General features: G+C 24.1%; 1 protein-coding gene and 1 long non-coding RNA gene across 8 annotated transcripts; both read right to left on the bottom strand.

The window, feature by feature from the left end:
- Nucleotides 1-4,785: 4,785 nt before the first annotated feature.
- On the bottom strand, nucleotides 4,786-7,464 carry LOC114190826 (protein translocase subunit SECA2, chloroplastic-like). Of its 7 annotated transcripts, none has more exons than XR_003605858.1 (6): nucleotides 7,311-7,464; nucleotides 6,509-6,594; nucleotides 5,561-6,123; nucleotides 5,426-5,480; nucleotides 5,274-5,343; nucleotides 4,786-5,137 (listed from the first exon to the last, which is right to left on the bottom strand). XR_003605858.1 is itself a non-coding variant. In XM_028079877.1 (6 exons), the coding sequence occupies exons 3-6, from the start codon at nucleotides 5,979-5,981 to the stop codon at nucleotides 5,013-5,015; spliced, it is 255 nt and encodes an 84-aa protein (XP_027935678.1). In that variant the 5' UTR covers nucleotides 5,982-6,123; nucleotides 6,509-6,594; nucleotides 7,311-7,464; the 3' UTR covers nucleotides 4,786-5,012. The 7 variants fall into 7 exon arrangements, 1 of the variants encoding a protein (XP_027935678.1); XM_028079877.1 differs by having other exon boundaries at nucleotides 5,977-6,123; XR_003605857.1 differs by having other exon boundaries at nucleotides 5,274-5,480.
- A 5,753-nt stretch (nucleotides 7,465-13,217) lies between these two features.
- LOC114189672 lies at nucleotides 13,218-15,075 on the bottom strand. The gene is made up of 3 exons (XR_003605716.1): nucleotides 15,044-15,075; nucleotides 14,838-14,950; nucleotides 13,218-13,663 (listed from the first exon to the last, which is right to left on the bottom strand). It is a non-coding gene; the product is annotated as an uncharacterized LOC114189672 (long non-coding RNA).
- Nucleotides 15,076-15,315: the final 240 nt, after the last annotated feature.

Genomic DNA, 15,315 nt, shown 5'->3' with positions numbered 1-15,315 from the left:
ACTCAAACTTCTCTAACTTCTGTATATTACAATGGAAGCCTACCACTCTATTTATAGAAGCCTATTTAGAAATTAGGTTAAGAATATGAAAGGTTAAGTCACAACTGCCATAGATAATCGATTATCATAAGTGATAATCGATTATTCCAGAGCAGTTTCTGAAAAACATTGTTTTGTACAGATAATCGATTATCCTCTGAAATAATCGATTATTTCAGAGCAGTTTCTGAAAAATTTAAAAGATAACTTATGATAATCGATTATCATAAGTGATAATCGATTATCACAGTGCGTTTTGTAAAAATAAGAATTTCTCTCAGTGCTCTGTTGTTTGGGTTCTGCCTTTTGACTCTTGACCAACTATTTTAACTATCTTAAATAATGTACACATATTACAACACTTTAAACAACTAAACTTTTAAGTCTTCAATTAATCTCTTGAATCGAAGCATTCTTTTAAGTCTTCAACATTTTCCATGCATCATCATCAAGTCTTCCATACTTCTTCATAAGTCATCATCATCATCAAAACTCCTTATTGGAGGAAGATGTTCATCTTCTCCTTTTTGTCAACAATTATGACATGGGTCGATTTTTTTTTCTGTTTTCTTTTAAACTTAGATTAAGAAATTTATTATAATTATTTTTAATTTTAAATAAATAATTTATTTACATTATAATATTTAAGTGTTACAATTATTTATAATTATATTTATATAAATATAAATATATATATATATATAATATTTAAAAAATGATAATATATTTTTATTATACTAATAATAAGTCTACTATTAATACTAATGATACCAATATTAAAACAATACTGTTCTATGATTAAAATTTATAATTAAAATTTTAAATTATATATTATATTAAAATAAAATGTATATACACATATTATTGTTAAAATAAAATGTAGATATATTATTCATGATGGATCTCGTACAAAATAAAAATATAAAAGCATTAAAATTTGTTAAGAGAAGCACAAACATAAAAACTTAAATAAATATTTAAAATGAATTGGCCATATAGAACGATTAATAAAATATATATATATATATATATATATATATATTTAAAAGATTTAGAATTACTTCAAATCTGTGTACACAGGCTATAGTTAAAATAAAATATAGGCATATTGATTATAAATTCCGTATAAAACAATAATAATAATAATAATAATAATAATAATAATAATAGAAATAATAATTTTATTATTATTATTACTAAGAATACTAATAATGCAAAATAATAATAATATAATAACAATAATAATAATATAATAATAATAATAATACAAAATATTTATTAATATTAATAAAAATAACAGTAATATTAATTTAAATAATAATAATAATAATAATAGAATAGTGTAGGTATATTGTTGATCATGAATAAAATGTGTATACACGGATTATAGCTAAAAAATGTTGACACGTAATGTATTATGTATTATGGATTCCGTACAAAATAATAATAATAATAATAATAAATATTAATTAATACTAATCATATTAATAATAATAATAATAATAATTTATAATTCAACTTTTGAGTTACGTATAAATTAAAAAGATATATGTAAGAATATTGTATGTAATTGATCCCGTGCAAAACAAAAATATAAAACCATGTTTATTAAGTTTATGTCAAGATCATAAGAATATGAAGTTAAATATAAATCATAAAAACTTTAACAAATATTTAAATAAGATGTTGGTATATTATACATTATGTACAAGATCAAAATACAAAAAAAAGTTGATGATGTTAAATATATATATATATATATATATATATATATATATATATATATATATATAAAGGTTTAGAATAACACAAAATGTGTATACATGAATTATAGCTAAAATAAAATGTAGGCACATATGGATCCCGTACAAAACAACAATAATAATTCCAAATATTCATTAATAATAATAATAACAGTACTATTACTAACGACAATAATAATAAATATTTATTAATTCTAATCATATCAATAATAAATATAGTCAAAATTTATAATTAAACTTTTAAGTTGAATATAAAATTAAAATAAAATGCATATACATAATTATTGTCTAAATAAAATGTAAAAATATTGTGCATTAGGAATTTTGTATAAAATAAAAATATCAAACCAAGTTTATGTCATAATTTGTTAAGAGAAGTATAGATATAAAAACTTTAACTCATACTTAAAATAACTTGGAGATACGAAATCATAAAAATATCAAATTAAATATAAATTATATAAGCAAGAGTCATAAATAAATAAATAAATAAATAAATATATATATATATATATATATATATATATAATTCTCATTAAAAAAGAATAAAATAACATGAAATGTGTATAAACAGATTATTGCTTTGGTCAATTTTGTTATGTTTTCTTTTAACCTTAGATTAAAATAATTATTATAATTATTATTTTGAACTAAATAATTTATTTATTCTATTATATTTAATTTTTATAATTTTGTATATATATATATATAATATTTATAATATTTATAAAATGATAATAATATTAGATTATATTAATAATAGTTCTACTCTTCATAATTATCATAATAATATTTAATATTAAAACAATATTGTTGTATGATTAAAATTTATAGTTAAACTTGGGAATTATATATTATATAAAATAAAATACGTATACACGGATTATTATCAAAATAAGATGTTGGTATATGGTGTATTGCAGATTATATACAAAATCAAAATAACAAACGGAATTGAGGATGTCAAGATTTGTGAATGGAATCATAAAAATATAAATAATTAAACCAATATTTAAAATTAATTAACCATATGGAACCAATATTAATCGATATATATATATATATATATATATATATATATATATATATATATTTAAAAGGTTTAGAATATCATAAAATGCATTTACACAGATTATCGCTAAAATAAAATGTAGATGTGTTATGAATCTACCACAAAACAACAATAACAGTAATAATAATAATATTAAATATTCTTTATTAATAATCATAATTGAAATAATAATAATATAATAACAATAATAACAGTACAAGTAATAAGAGTAATAATAATAAATATTTATTAATACTAATCATATTAATAATAAAAATAGTCAAAAATTGTAATTAAACATTTGAATTATATATAAAATTAAAATAAATGCATATACATAATCATTGTCTAAATAAAATGTAGAAATATTGTGCATTATAAATCCCGTATAAAACAAAAATATAAAACCAAGATTATATTACAATTTGTTGACAGAAATATGGATATGAAAATTTTAACCAATATTTAAAATAAATTGGCCATATGTGTGTTTGTGACTTTTGCTTAAAATAATTTATATTTAACTTCATACTTTTATAATTCTATATGGTCAATTTATTTTAAATATTGTTTAAAGTATTTATATCTACACTTCTATTAACAAATTTTGACATAAACTTTGTTTTGTATTTTTGTTTGTACGAAATCTATAATGCAAAATTTTTTCACATTTTATCTAAACAATGATTCTGTATTTGTATTTTATTTTAATTTTATATATAATTCAAAAGTTTAATTATAAATTTTGACTATTATTATTATTAATATGATTATTATTAATAAATATTTATTATTATTGTTGGTATTAGTAGTACTATTATAATTACTATTATTATTACTTAAATTATTAATATTGTTAATGAATATTTATTATTATTATTATTATTATTATTGTTCAGATCCATAACACATAATGTGCCTACATTTTATTTTAGTGGTAATCTGTATATATTTTATGTTATTCTAAACCTTTTATATATATATATATATATATATATATATCACTACTAAAATTTTAATTAATTGTCACAAAATTTAGCGCCATAAAACCCTTATATAGTCGGTTTATTATAACCGTCGGAATAAAATTATTAAAATCGATTTTAACCGCCTCTAAATTTGTTTTAAAATTATATTACATACTTAGCGACAATTGTAACCACCAGTAAATCTATGAATTAAAAAAATTTGGTGGCAATTATAACCACCAGTAAATCTACGAATTAAAATATAAAAAATTTGGTGGCAGTTATAACCACCAGTAAATCTAAAAAATTTAAAACGTTGTAACCACCAATAAATCTGGACATTTAAAAAATTTAGTGGTAGTTATAACCACCAGTAAATCTAAACATTTAAAAACAATTAGCGGCAGTTATAACCGCCAGTAAATCTAAACATTTAAAAAAAATAACAACAATTATAACTGCCAGAAAGTCTAGTACATGAATTTAACCAAGCAACTGAGTCTCCATGTTAGGACTTTCATTGGGCTGTAATAACCAAAATTTATGGACATGCACAAAATTCATATGGCAAAGAATATGGGGTTTTACCAAAAGCTTAAATTATGCATAAGTTAAAAATCAGATGTTGGAGAAACACTAGAAAAAGTTTAAGGCATTATTTATGGTTAATCCTAACATAGAACATACTCCCATTGATCCTTAATATAAAAGTTTAAGGCATTGTTTAAAAGAAATTGATAATTCCTTTTACAAGGCATTTTATGTAACTATGAAGCATTAAATTTCTTTTCTATCTTTGTCCCTAATAAATATTGAGAATTTGTTGTTTTATTAATAACGAATGAGAAAGAAATTTTAAAAGTTATCCATAATAAGAGTAAATTTGGTACATTGTTTTAAAAATTCAACAAAATCAACTGAATTAATTCTTTTTATTAATAGTTGAATAGAATATTATGCACGTCACAAATTTCTGCACGATTGTAGCTATTATTTACATTAGTAAATATACGGCAGGCAACAAAATGTTCAATTACAAGAAAAAATAGTTGAATAGAATATCTTACCTCAATTTCCTTTGCATGTCTCTCATCATAACCAGACTCTTCAACAACATTTAAATATGAAGCAATTAAAAAATCTCCAAGATACTTGCGAAGAAGATTACAAGTGGTTTGATACTTCCCATTCCTACATTATGCTAGTGAAGGCATTTGGAGGCACTGGCAAATTTGGAAGGGAAAAGTTTACAATATCAACTGAGCTCACATCATTTAGTAGCCCAAGTGAATTTAGCAAAGTGTGATCACTAATTCCTACAAAAGATTATGCCAAAAACCATTTGAGCGTGTCATTAGAAAAAGTTAAAGTTGATTTAGCCAAACACGGAAAGTTAAAGAGGTTGATATATTTGTTTACGTGAAAGGGCTTAGTTGTAGCAAACAAACTTACCATGCAACAGCTTTCCACCAATAGTCACGAACTCTTTCAAGAGCTTACTCAAACCCCAGCTACCTGGATGCTATAAAATCCATTCAAAACAATAGATTAAAGGAATGGGTGGATAAGAAATATGCAAAATGCTAGAGGAAAAGCTGAACCACCTTCATTGGATCAATATTATTGAAGACAATCTCATCAACCACTACTTGCACATACCTATAGGCAGTGCACACAAATCAAAGAAAGAAGGGAGGAAAGAACATTAGAAAAGAAAATATAACTACATAAGAATAAACCTCAATCACAAAAAGGTGAACAAAAGTCAATGACTCATATTCCAGTCTCAACAGTCAACACCCTTGTAAGTAAATTATTCATGCATAAGTTAAAAATTAGCTTGCATTAACTCCTCTGCAGAAAGAACAGACAATTTCTTGGACAAATTAGCACGTTTGTGAATAGAACCAATGTTAGTCAAAGCAAGTTCCTGCAGCTACAACCAGAAAAAAAATTAAGAAATCTTGTACACAAACATGAAATTAAGGGAAGGTAGAATGAAGAATGACATGATATTAAAGTAATACATATTATAGTAGGATTTTAGGATATTATGTTCATTTAGATTAAATTATATCTAAGCTCTAACCTTTTCCATCTTTTTAAATGCAAGAAGTTGGAAAGACTGCAATTGACTATAATGAGTTTCAAGAACCTCATGATCTGTTAGTTGTGTTCCTGTTTCAACGGGTTATGATCCATCACTGGGCATGAAAATTGCTTCATTACGCGCCCCATTAACATCTATCAGCAAGGAAATCCGGATAAATCGATCTGCTTATTATCCTTATGACATATCAAACTGCAATGTGCAAAGCAAAGCAAAAATAATCAAGATCAGAGACAACAATATGATGTTGTAGAGCAATTATAAGTCAAAGTAACATACTAACCAAGAGAATTGAGAAAAATTTAACAAGCAAAGAGAGAAATGGTATCCTAAATTTATAGGATTACACATCCTATTGTAACACGGTCATCTCATTCAAGTTTAACTTTTTAGAATATTCCAGAGCTTCATTCCTAAGTTCATCAACATTAACAGACAGTTCCCTCTCATAAGTATAAAGACATATCATATAGCAACCACTGTACTTAAATTGTCCTCAACTGGTAGACACTCTAGTTAAAATGAGATATTTAATTTTCAATCATATCCAATGTTTTAAGAATGCAATCTATGATACCTTCAATGTGAAAGATTGATTTCTGTCCAAGACGCATCTGATGTTCCTGATTCAAGTCATAAAGCTTCCCTCGAACTTGAAACAACCTAAGGTAGATGAGACAGAGAGATGATCAGCTCCATGAGAACATTTCTTTTAAAGTATAAACTTTTGAGGTAACATCTTAACATTTCTATACAGAGAAGTATACTTCAAGGTGTTGGCTTATGGAATTATTTTCTCTTCTGATGATGATAATGATCACAATAATGTAATATTGCTTTTTAAATTCTAAAGAATCCACCACGCTACATCCCTCACCATTTCCAACCCTTATATAAAGGTTTCTCGTCTTACTCCTCATTCTCACAACCAAGTTTTTTGTTCCCTCCCTTCTCTCCCCCTGGTTCCCTTCACTTTGTACTTGGACGAGTGTTTTCTTTGGAGAGAAAAAAGTACCCATTATTTCATTAATATTGCTTCTCTTTGTCATATTCTGGTGCCACATAACAAAGTATCCCTCTCATTCATCGCTAAACTACACAAACCTTCACATCGAAACTAATATTCGATACAAACACAACTAACTTGGACCTAGGTTTTTACATTCTCTAGGCTCATAAATAACACAATCTAGAATAAAAAAGAGTATGAAACCATGAATCAATACTAACAGGTAATGATTTATCACCAAAACACATAAATTCAAGTTAGGGTTCAAAACAAAAAGTTAGGGTTATAACGAGATGAAATGAAAAAATTACAGTAACAAGAAAAGCAAACAAAGAAAAAAATTAGTTACTATAAACGGGAAAACACTTACGAAAGGATTTTCATGAAGAACAAAATGATGGCTCATGTGCGGAGAGAATGAGCATTCTGCAGTAAGAAATGATAAAGAAACTAAAAATGTGGAAAACTTGCAATGAGAAAGAAACGTCTTATCTGCCATGGGAGAAGAAATGAGTTCGCGTGTGTCGTATTCAAATAGAAAGACAGAGGAATGGTTAGCGGCAAGAAAAATAAAGTAAAAAAAAAGAAAAATTAAGGTTAAATTATACTTTTAGTCCCCATTTTCGTAATAAGATTTGAATTTGGTCCCTTAATTATTTTTATTTTAATCTGGTCCTTATTTTGGGAAATTCGACACAATCAAATCTTTTCCGTTAGTGATAGAGTAACGGTGTTAAATGGGGTGTCACGTGTCAGCTTTTAGATTTTTTGAATTTTTATTTTTATTTTTTTGAATTTTTTATTAATTTTTTTAAAATTTTTAAAAAAATTAAAAATGTTACCATGTGTCAAGCTGACATCGTGCCACGTGGCAGTGACGGTGCCACGTGTCACTATTTGGGAGGTGTCATTTTCTCATTCTCAATTTGGTTCCTGTATTTTATTTTTTGTCTCAATTTAGTCCCAATTTTTGTAAAAATTATGCAATTTCGTCCCCCTCCAAATTGAAACAAAAATTATAAAATATTATACAAATATTTTTATTAAATTTGATTTTTTTATTCAAATTGATATTTTTATTATATATTTTCAATAAAATCAAGTTTATTTAAATTTGTTTCACATTAAATTTTACTTAAAATTGTTTTCAAATTTTAAATTTATTTGTTTTTTATTGTTACATAAACTAGTTAATTTTTCTTAAATTATATAATTGTTATTTTTATACTATAAAACATTTGTATAGAAATTATTGAATTTTACACATTTTAAAAATATGCAATTATTTAAAATATAAATTCAATTAAAAAACAATATTAAAGTATAATGTAATAAAATATCAATATAATTCATGAATTTTTTTATTATCATTATTTTCTATTAACAATTTTAAAACAATTTTAAATAAATTTTAATGTAAAATATAAATTAAAATAAACTTAATCTTGTTAAAAATATTTACTTGAAATATCAATTTTGATAGAAATATTTGTGCATATTTATATAGAAATTAAATTTGGTTTCAATTAGGAGAGGGACAAAATTGCACAATTTTTACAAAAATTGGGACTAAATTGAGAAAAAAATTAAAATACAGGGAGCAAATTGAAAATGAGAAAATGACACCTCCCATAATAGTGACACGTGGCACTGTCACTGCCACGTGGCACGATGTCAGCTTGATAGGTGGCAAAATTTTTAATTTTCTTAAAAAATTTTAAAAAATTCAAAAAAATTCAAAAAAATAAAAAAAATTCAAAAAATCCATAAGCTGACACGTGGCACCTCATTTAACACTGTTACTACACCACTAACGGAAAGGACTTGGTTGGATCAAATTTCTCAAAATAAGAACTAGATTGAGATAAAAAACAATTAAGGGACCAAAATCAAATTTTGTTACGAAAATGGAAACTAAAAGTATAATTTAACCAAAAATTAAATATCTCATTTACCGTCAGTTTCAAACTGACTATAAATATGATTTAAATTTAAAATTTTTAAAAAGACAACATCAGTTTACGAAATTGCCTATTGACGATATCTCTCGTGATATATATATATATATATATATATATATATATAATTTTTTTAAACAAAATAAAATAACATAAAATGTCTATAAACATGTTATTGTTAAAATAAAATGTAAATATATTATACATTAATTATGGAATTCATACAAAACAATTATAATAATAATAACATTAATAATGACGATAATAATAATAATAAAATAATAGTAATATTTCTACTTATACTAAATATTTATCAATACTAATCATATTAATACTAATAGTAAAATAATAATAATATAATATCAGTAATATTCTTATATAACTAAAATTTATACCTTTTACGTAAAATATCAATTATTGTTAATATAAAATATAGGTACCTTATGTATTATGGAACTCGTACAAAATAAATAAAACATGAAATTAAGGTTGAACTTAAAACAATATTTAAAAAATAATAATAGTTGTATAAAATTTAAAAAAGAGATAATCTATATTAATCTATATTATTTAAAGTGACATTATTTTTTATATTAATCTATATCATTTTAAAAATAACCTTGTTATTTATTGTGAGATATATAAATCGTAAAATTACGATATAAATTTATGATGATATATCTTTTAAATTGAAAATATATATTATATTATATTATTAGGAGTTGATCACTTACTTATAATAATAATAATTATTATTATTATTATTATAAAATAATAATAATAATAATAATATCAATATTAATACCAATAATATAATTGTTATTAAAATAATTTGTCTCCATTGTAATTAAAAATATATATAAATATTATTACTAACCTCTTAAATAAAAATAATAAAATGTAAAAAATATTTTTAACTTCCAATAAATACAAATCATCCTCCATCGAGTAGTAAAATAGTACTATTAATAAATTAGTAAATAAAACAAAATAAAATAAAGCAGCTAATTATAATTATAAATACAATTAATAATAGTAAAAATAACGTTAATAATAGAACACAAATACTCAAAAGGAAATATAATTATGAAATAAAAGTATAATATCAATAGTAATGATAAATATAGAATTAAGGAAGAGAATGTAAATTGATTCTTTGATTTTTTTTTTCAAAATCAAATATAATTACTATAAATAAGATAATTTCTCTCCACCATAATTATAAAAATAAATAAATATTGAAACTGACCTTATAAATAAAAATAATAAAATTGTAATAAATTTAAAAGATTTCAAAAGGTATGATTAAAAAACAACTCATTCATAATTAAAAAATTAAAAATAATTAATACAAATAACTGAACAATTAATAGAATTAATTAGTCAATTAATAAAAAAATATTTAGAAATAAATTATTTAAGTATTAATTTTAAAAATATTTAATCCTTTAAAATTATTCTCAATCATATTTTAAAATAAAATAATTATTATTTTGAAAAGGTTAAATTTATACAAATTTAAAATAGAATAACCGATTATAGTTTTATCAGTTTGGCAATATGAATGACAAGAGCTCCTAAAAGTGGAAGGAACAATATCTTTGCAATCAATCCAATTTGAACTAAAAGAGCAAATTGCTTTTATTAAACTAAAACATCAATCTCCATTTTTATTTTTCTTATGCAGAATGTTTATAGCGTCAAATTATTTTTCTTTAAAATATTTTTGAACAATAATATTACCATGTCTTTTACTTCTTTATCCTACCTATATATTATTGTTAACACATTCAAAATTTATTTATTCAAAATAAGTTGAATTATATCATTTTTCCTAAATAAAATTAAAAAATTTTAGAGACTAGTTCTTGATAAAATTGAGATAATGTTTTGTCTTCTCTTCATCAGATTGAAATAGATATCTTAATATAATCACATGTAGAAAAAGAAAATAAGATAAATGAAGTTCGTAAAGATTGTCCAATTTGTAAGATTTCTCTTATGTTACTACTCCAAGATTATTTAGACGGAAACTTCTTACATTTATTTTTTGTATAAATTTTTATCCAAATAAATTCAATACAAGTAAAGAAAACATAACATGAATATGAGGCAAGTAAAGCCATCCAATTTTGATCACATCTTGTAAGAATGACATAAGTTTTTGCTGATTTGGCAAATAAAACCCCTGTATAGGAGAAAAAAAGAAATAAATACTATATAATCTCAATTACAACTTCAACTTTCCTCCATTAATCTGACATGAAACTATTACTTGGGACCAATGTCCTTAAGTACACATATGCTCCTCTCCCATACATAGGAGATATAAGAGACACAACCAAATCTTTGCCTTCAACAAATCCATCACTGATCTACGTCATACAGATCAAAATCAGTATAAGAATAAGCAAATTATGAAAATTTAACAAATGATCAAGATCATGCCAAAGAAAGAAAAAATGTTTCTTTCAGGTTTGGAGATACATAGAGAAATCAAATGCATTTGTTAAGGAAACTCATCTCAAACCTTTAACCATAAATCGTGAAAAAAGAACAAACCTTTAACCACAAACCATCAAACCTATTACAAAACTTTAATCAGAAACCATCAAACATGAACAAACCTTCACAAACTTAGCATATCTTTGTCGTATAAAAGGTAAACATCTAGTCAGGATTGTATACAATAAAACACAACATAACCATGCATCTAATGTTACAACATCATAGACCTTATTATGACTTCCACAAGTTGTATGCAACAATTTATCTGCCTAGAAATTTTCACATGGTGAAGCCAATAAGAAAAATCATATGGTTTATCTAAAGTAGTTGAAAGCATATTACATCTTACCTTAAGATGTTAGGGGTAAAACACTAAGTCCAAAATAAATTATTTTCAAGTTTTTTTTCATGATCCACCAGTACATTCTCAAGCTGCAAGGACATAATAGCATCTGTGTGAAAAACAAACGCAAGACCAAAGATAACTATGTGGTGCAATTTGAACTTGAAAAGGGAGAAAAAGAACCTTGAGATCAGTGGCGGAACTTGGACAAAAAATTTAGGGGTGCCAATTTAAATTTTTTATATACAGTTTATTAATTAAAAAAAATATTTCTTTTACTTAAAACATTTTCATATTACAATTCACACTTCTCAATTTTTAATCTTTCTAATTGATTGAATTCACGCAAAATGGATATTCTAATTTCTAGTCCAATTCAAGATTATTCAACTAATTCATTCTATGCACTAGAAAACATAAAATCACGACATTTTATAATGTAGGGTTATACTAATTTGTGAAAAATATAATTAGTGATCATGTCAATTTCAAAAAATAATCCCTAAAATCAAGTTATTTTCCATACTAATTTAGGGAAAACTTAATTTAGAAGAAATATCATGGAAGAATCATAAATCTAACCTACATAAATCATACTAGGATACCAAGATACTAATTTAGGAGATCTTGTGAATATGAGTTCTTTGATCTCTTTGTTCTCCCATCTCCAATTCTCAATCTATCTTTCTTTTTACATTTATATTTTATTAATAGTTTGTTCTGAAAAAAACTTTATAATCAGATACAAAACCTTAATCTTTTATTAATCAAGGTCCATCAAATTAATTTTTATTTAATTTTTAAAAAATATATAAATAATATATATATATATATAACTATAAAAATAATACATAAATATATAAATTTAAATTTAAAAACAAATAAATATATATAAAAATAAAAATTAAAAAGCTTGGGGGCTCCCTGTAGTCACATGCAAGGTCCGCCCCTGCTTGAGATCCCTGTGGAAGACACCTTTAGTGTGACAATAGCTCACCTGATCAATAAACTGTTGGAACAAATTTCTACATTCACCTTCTTGACGTTTACCTTTTGCTGTCTTTGAATATAGAATTCATCAAATGCCTAAAATGCATCAATGACAAAAATATAGTCTTCATTAATTTATATTGTTTTACATGGAAATGCAAATATCAGTTATTCATAAGATAATAAAATTATTATTCATGAAAATATGAAATACAAAAATTAGTACACCTTCCCTGAATAACACCTGAAGATTGCTATAAATGGCATTGGTCTCGTGAAATAGACAATTGTAGAAGTGTTATACAATAAACATATCATAATTTAGTATAGTGTGATAAGAATAAACCAATCTTACGAAAATGATAAACAACCTAATACATATAATAGCAGAAAAAAACCAAGTTCATGTAAATACCATTTACAATCATTTGAAGCCTAATTAGTAAACCATGTGATGGCTAAAAAATTGTACCTTAGAAAGAAGAGCCTTAATTTTTAGACATTAAATCCAACTCCAACATCCTCACTAATCAGTCATGAATTTCACATGATGAGGGGTCTACACTGTCATTGTATGTATGATTTGAAAGAAAATTGTAAATAATACAAACACACACGATAAATCTACTATTAATAGCAAAAGAATTGAGATGTAATGGTTGGATCTACAACAACATATCCAACAAATACTTTAATAGGTAAGTAATACAATTCAAAAGTCACAATCATATACATTAAGGTATACCCCACGACTATTTTTTCACCAGGATAAAACATGAAGCCTTAGAAGTGTTACCTTACAAATGTAAAGATAACATTTTTGCACCGATATTTCAAAAGGATTGCACCAACATATGAAAATATGGCTTTAACTCTCTAACAATCAAATTAATGATTGTAGGCTCCCTTGCTACTTAGAGACCCCTAAAAAAGATAAATGGTAAATAAACATAAATAATCAAGAAACATAACCAAATACCCAAATATTATGAATATAATAACAGAAGAACAAACTACAACAAAAATAATTGAAAAATACACTCAAAGATAGTTAGAACAAACAATTTAAACAAAAAAAAACTTAAACAACCTAGAAAAATAATACAATACCAACTCGTAATAATGATAGTTTCCAAAATACAAAATCATAGTTTCCAAATTACAAAATCTTATCAATCTCTAAAACTTGGTATGGAACACAAAATTTATTATTTCATATTTAATATATTATCATTATTGTATAACAAAAATATCCCTAAATCATTGGAATCTAATTATATTCTTGGATAATATGAATATGATTATATCCTAAATAATAACAATCTTATTATAGATCTTAATAATAGCAATCTTGTTATATCCCTTAATAATAGAGATATTATTATGTCTTTGAATGACAAAATTTTATTAATATAGATGTTACCATAAAAGTCATAATAAAGGTAACAACAACAACGTAACTATTTGATTGACATATACTTAAAATAAAATAAACTTATTTTAAAAAAGTTATAATCAACCAAATGCAAAGTAGTGCAAGAATAAAAAGTTAGAATAAAATACATATAGTTGATAATCAGAAAAAAATAAAAACATCTTTTTAATGAATAATCAACTGATTCGTACAGTAAGAAAACAATCTCTCAATCAAAAATAGTTAAAGATATATAGTTTTTGCCACAACTTAAAACAAAATCCCAAAAAATCACAAACAGAATCCCAACAAATAATGACACAATAACAAACATTATAAAAAAACAATTTAACTTGTTTTAGGTAATCAATATTCAACTCCTATCATAAGAACCAAAATACAAAAAAAAAAAAAAGCTTTATCAAGCATACAACCACAAAGCACAAATGATCGAAAGGTTAAAAAAATGATGTTAAGGAACCTTAACAAACCCTAAACTATGAAATACATATCAAAAGACCACAAACCAAAAAGTAGAAAAACACCAACTCAAATGTAACAACAAAAATACCAAAAACTAATATTTATTTAGCATTTCAACCATAAATCACAACTAATCCAGAGATCATAATAAAAAAAACCATGATAGTGGTTCAAGTAAATGGGGTTAAAAGAACATTTAACCTTATAATCTCAGCTTGTCAACTGCGAATGCTTCAATGGCGAATGTCTGAACTTATTTTCGCAGCTTGTGATTTGTAAACCCTTCAAAATTGTGAGTATATACCACATACCAACTAAAAGTGACAATAAAAATTAAAAGCATAAGAAAAATTAAGAAAATAAAACCTCAAATGCTAAAAAAAATATCTTTTTCGGTTACACCATACCATTGTATCATTCTTGGATGAATAAAGCCCTGCACCACAAAAAATGTAACAAAAAACTTACAGAATGTCACAGACACAAAACAAAATATGTAAAATAGGAGCAGAAGAAGAATGTAGAATATATAATAGATTAAAACCCTAAAAAATATACCAACAAAACCACAAACCCTAAGACGATAAACACCAAATAAAACCATAATCGAAAATGTAAACACAAAGTAAAACTATAATCGAAAATATAAACACCAAGTAAAACCACAATCGAAAAACCA

The sequence above is a fragment of the Vigna unguiculata genome, chromosome 7 (assembly GCF_004118075.2).
Source record: "Vigna unguiculata cultivar IT97K-499-35 chromosome 7, ASM411807v1, whole genome shotgun sequence".
NCBI classification, from domain to species: domain Eukaryota; kingdom Viridiplantae; phylum Streptophyta; class Magnoliopsida; order Fabales; family Fabaceae; genus Vigna; species Vigna unguiculata.
This window is presented reverse-complemented; position numbering and strand designations above follow the sequence as displayed.

Excerpts from the sequence above, each read along its gene's own strand:
- LOC114190826 (XM_028079877.1), bottom strand. Across the intron at positions 5,344-5,425 it reads ATAATATTGATCCAATGAAG|CATCCAGGTAGCTGGGGTTT; the intron begins GTGGTTCAGCTT and ends TGGATTTTATAG. Across the intron at positions 5,138-5,273 it reads TGGTGGAAAGCTGTTGCATG|GAATTAGTGATCACACTTTG; the intron begins GTAAGTTTGTTT and ends AATCTTTTGTAG.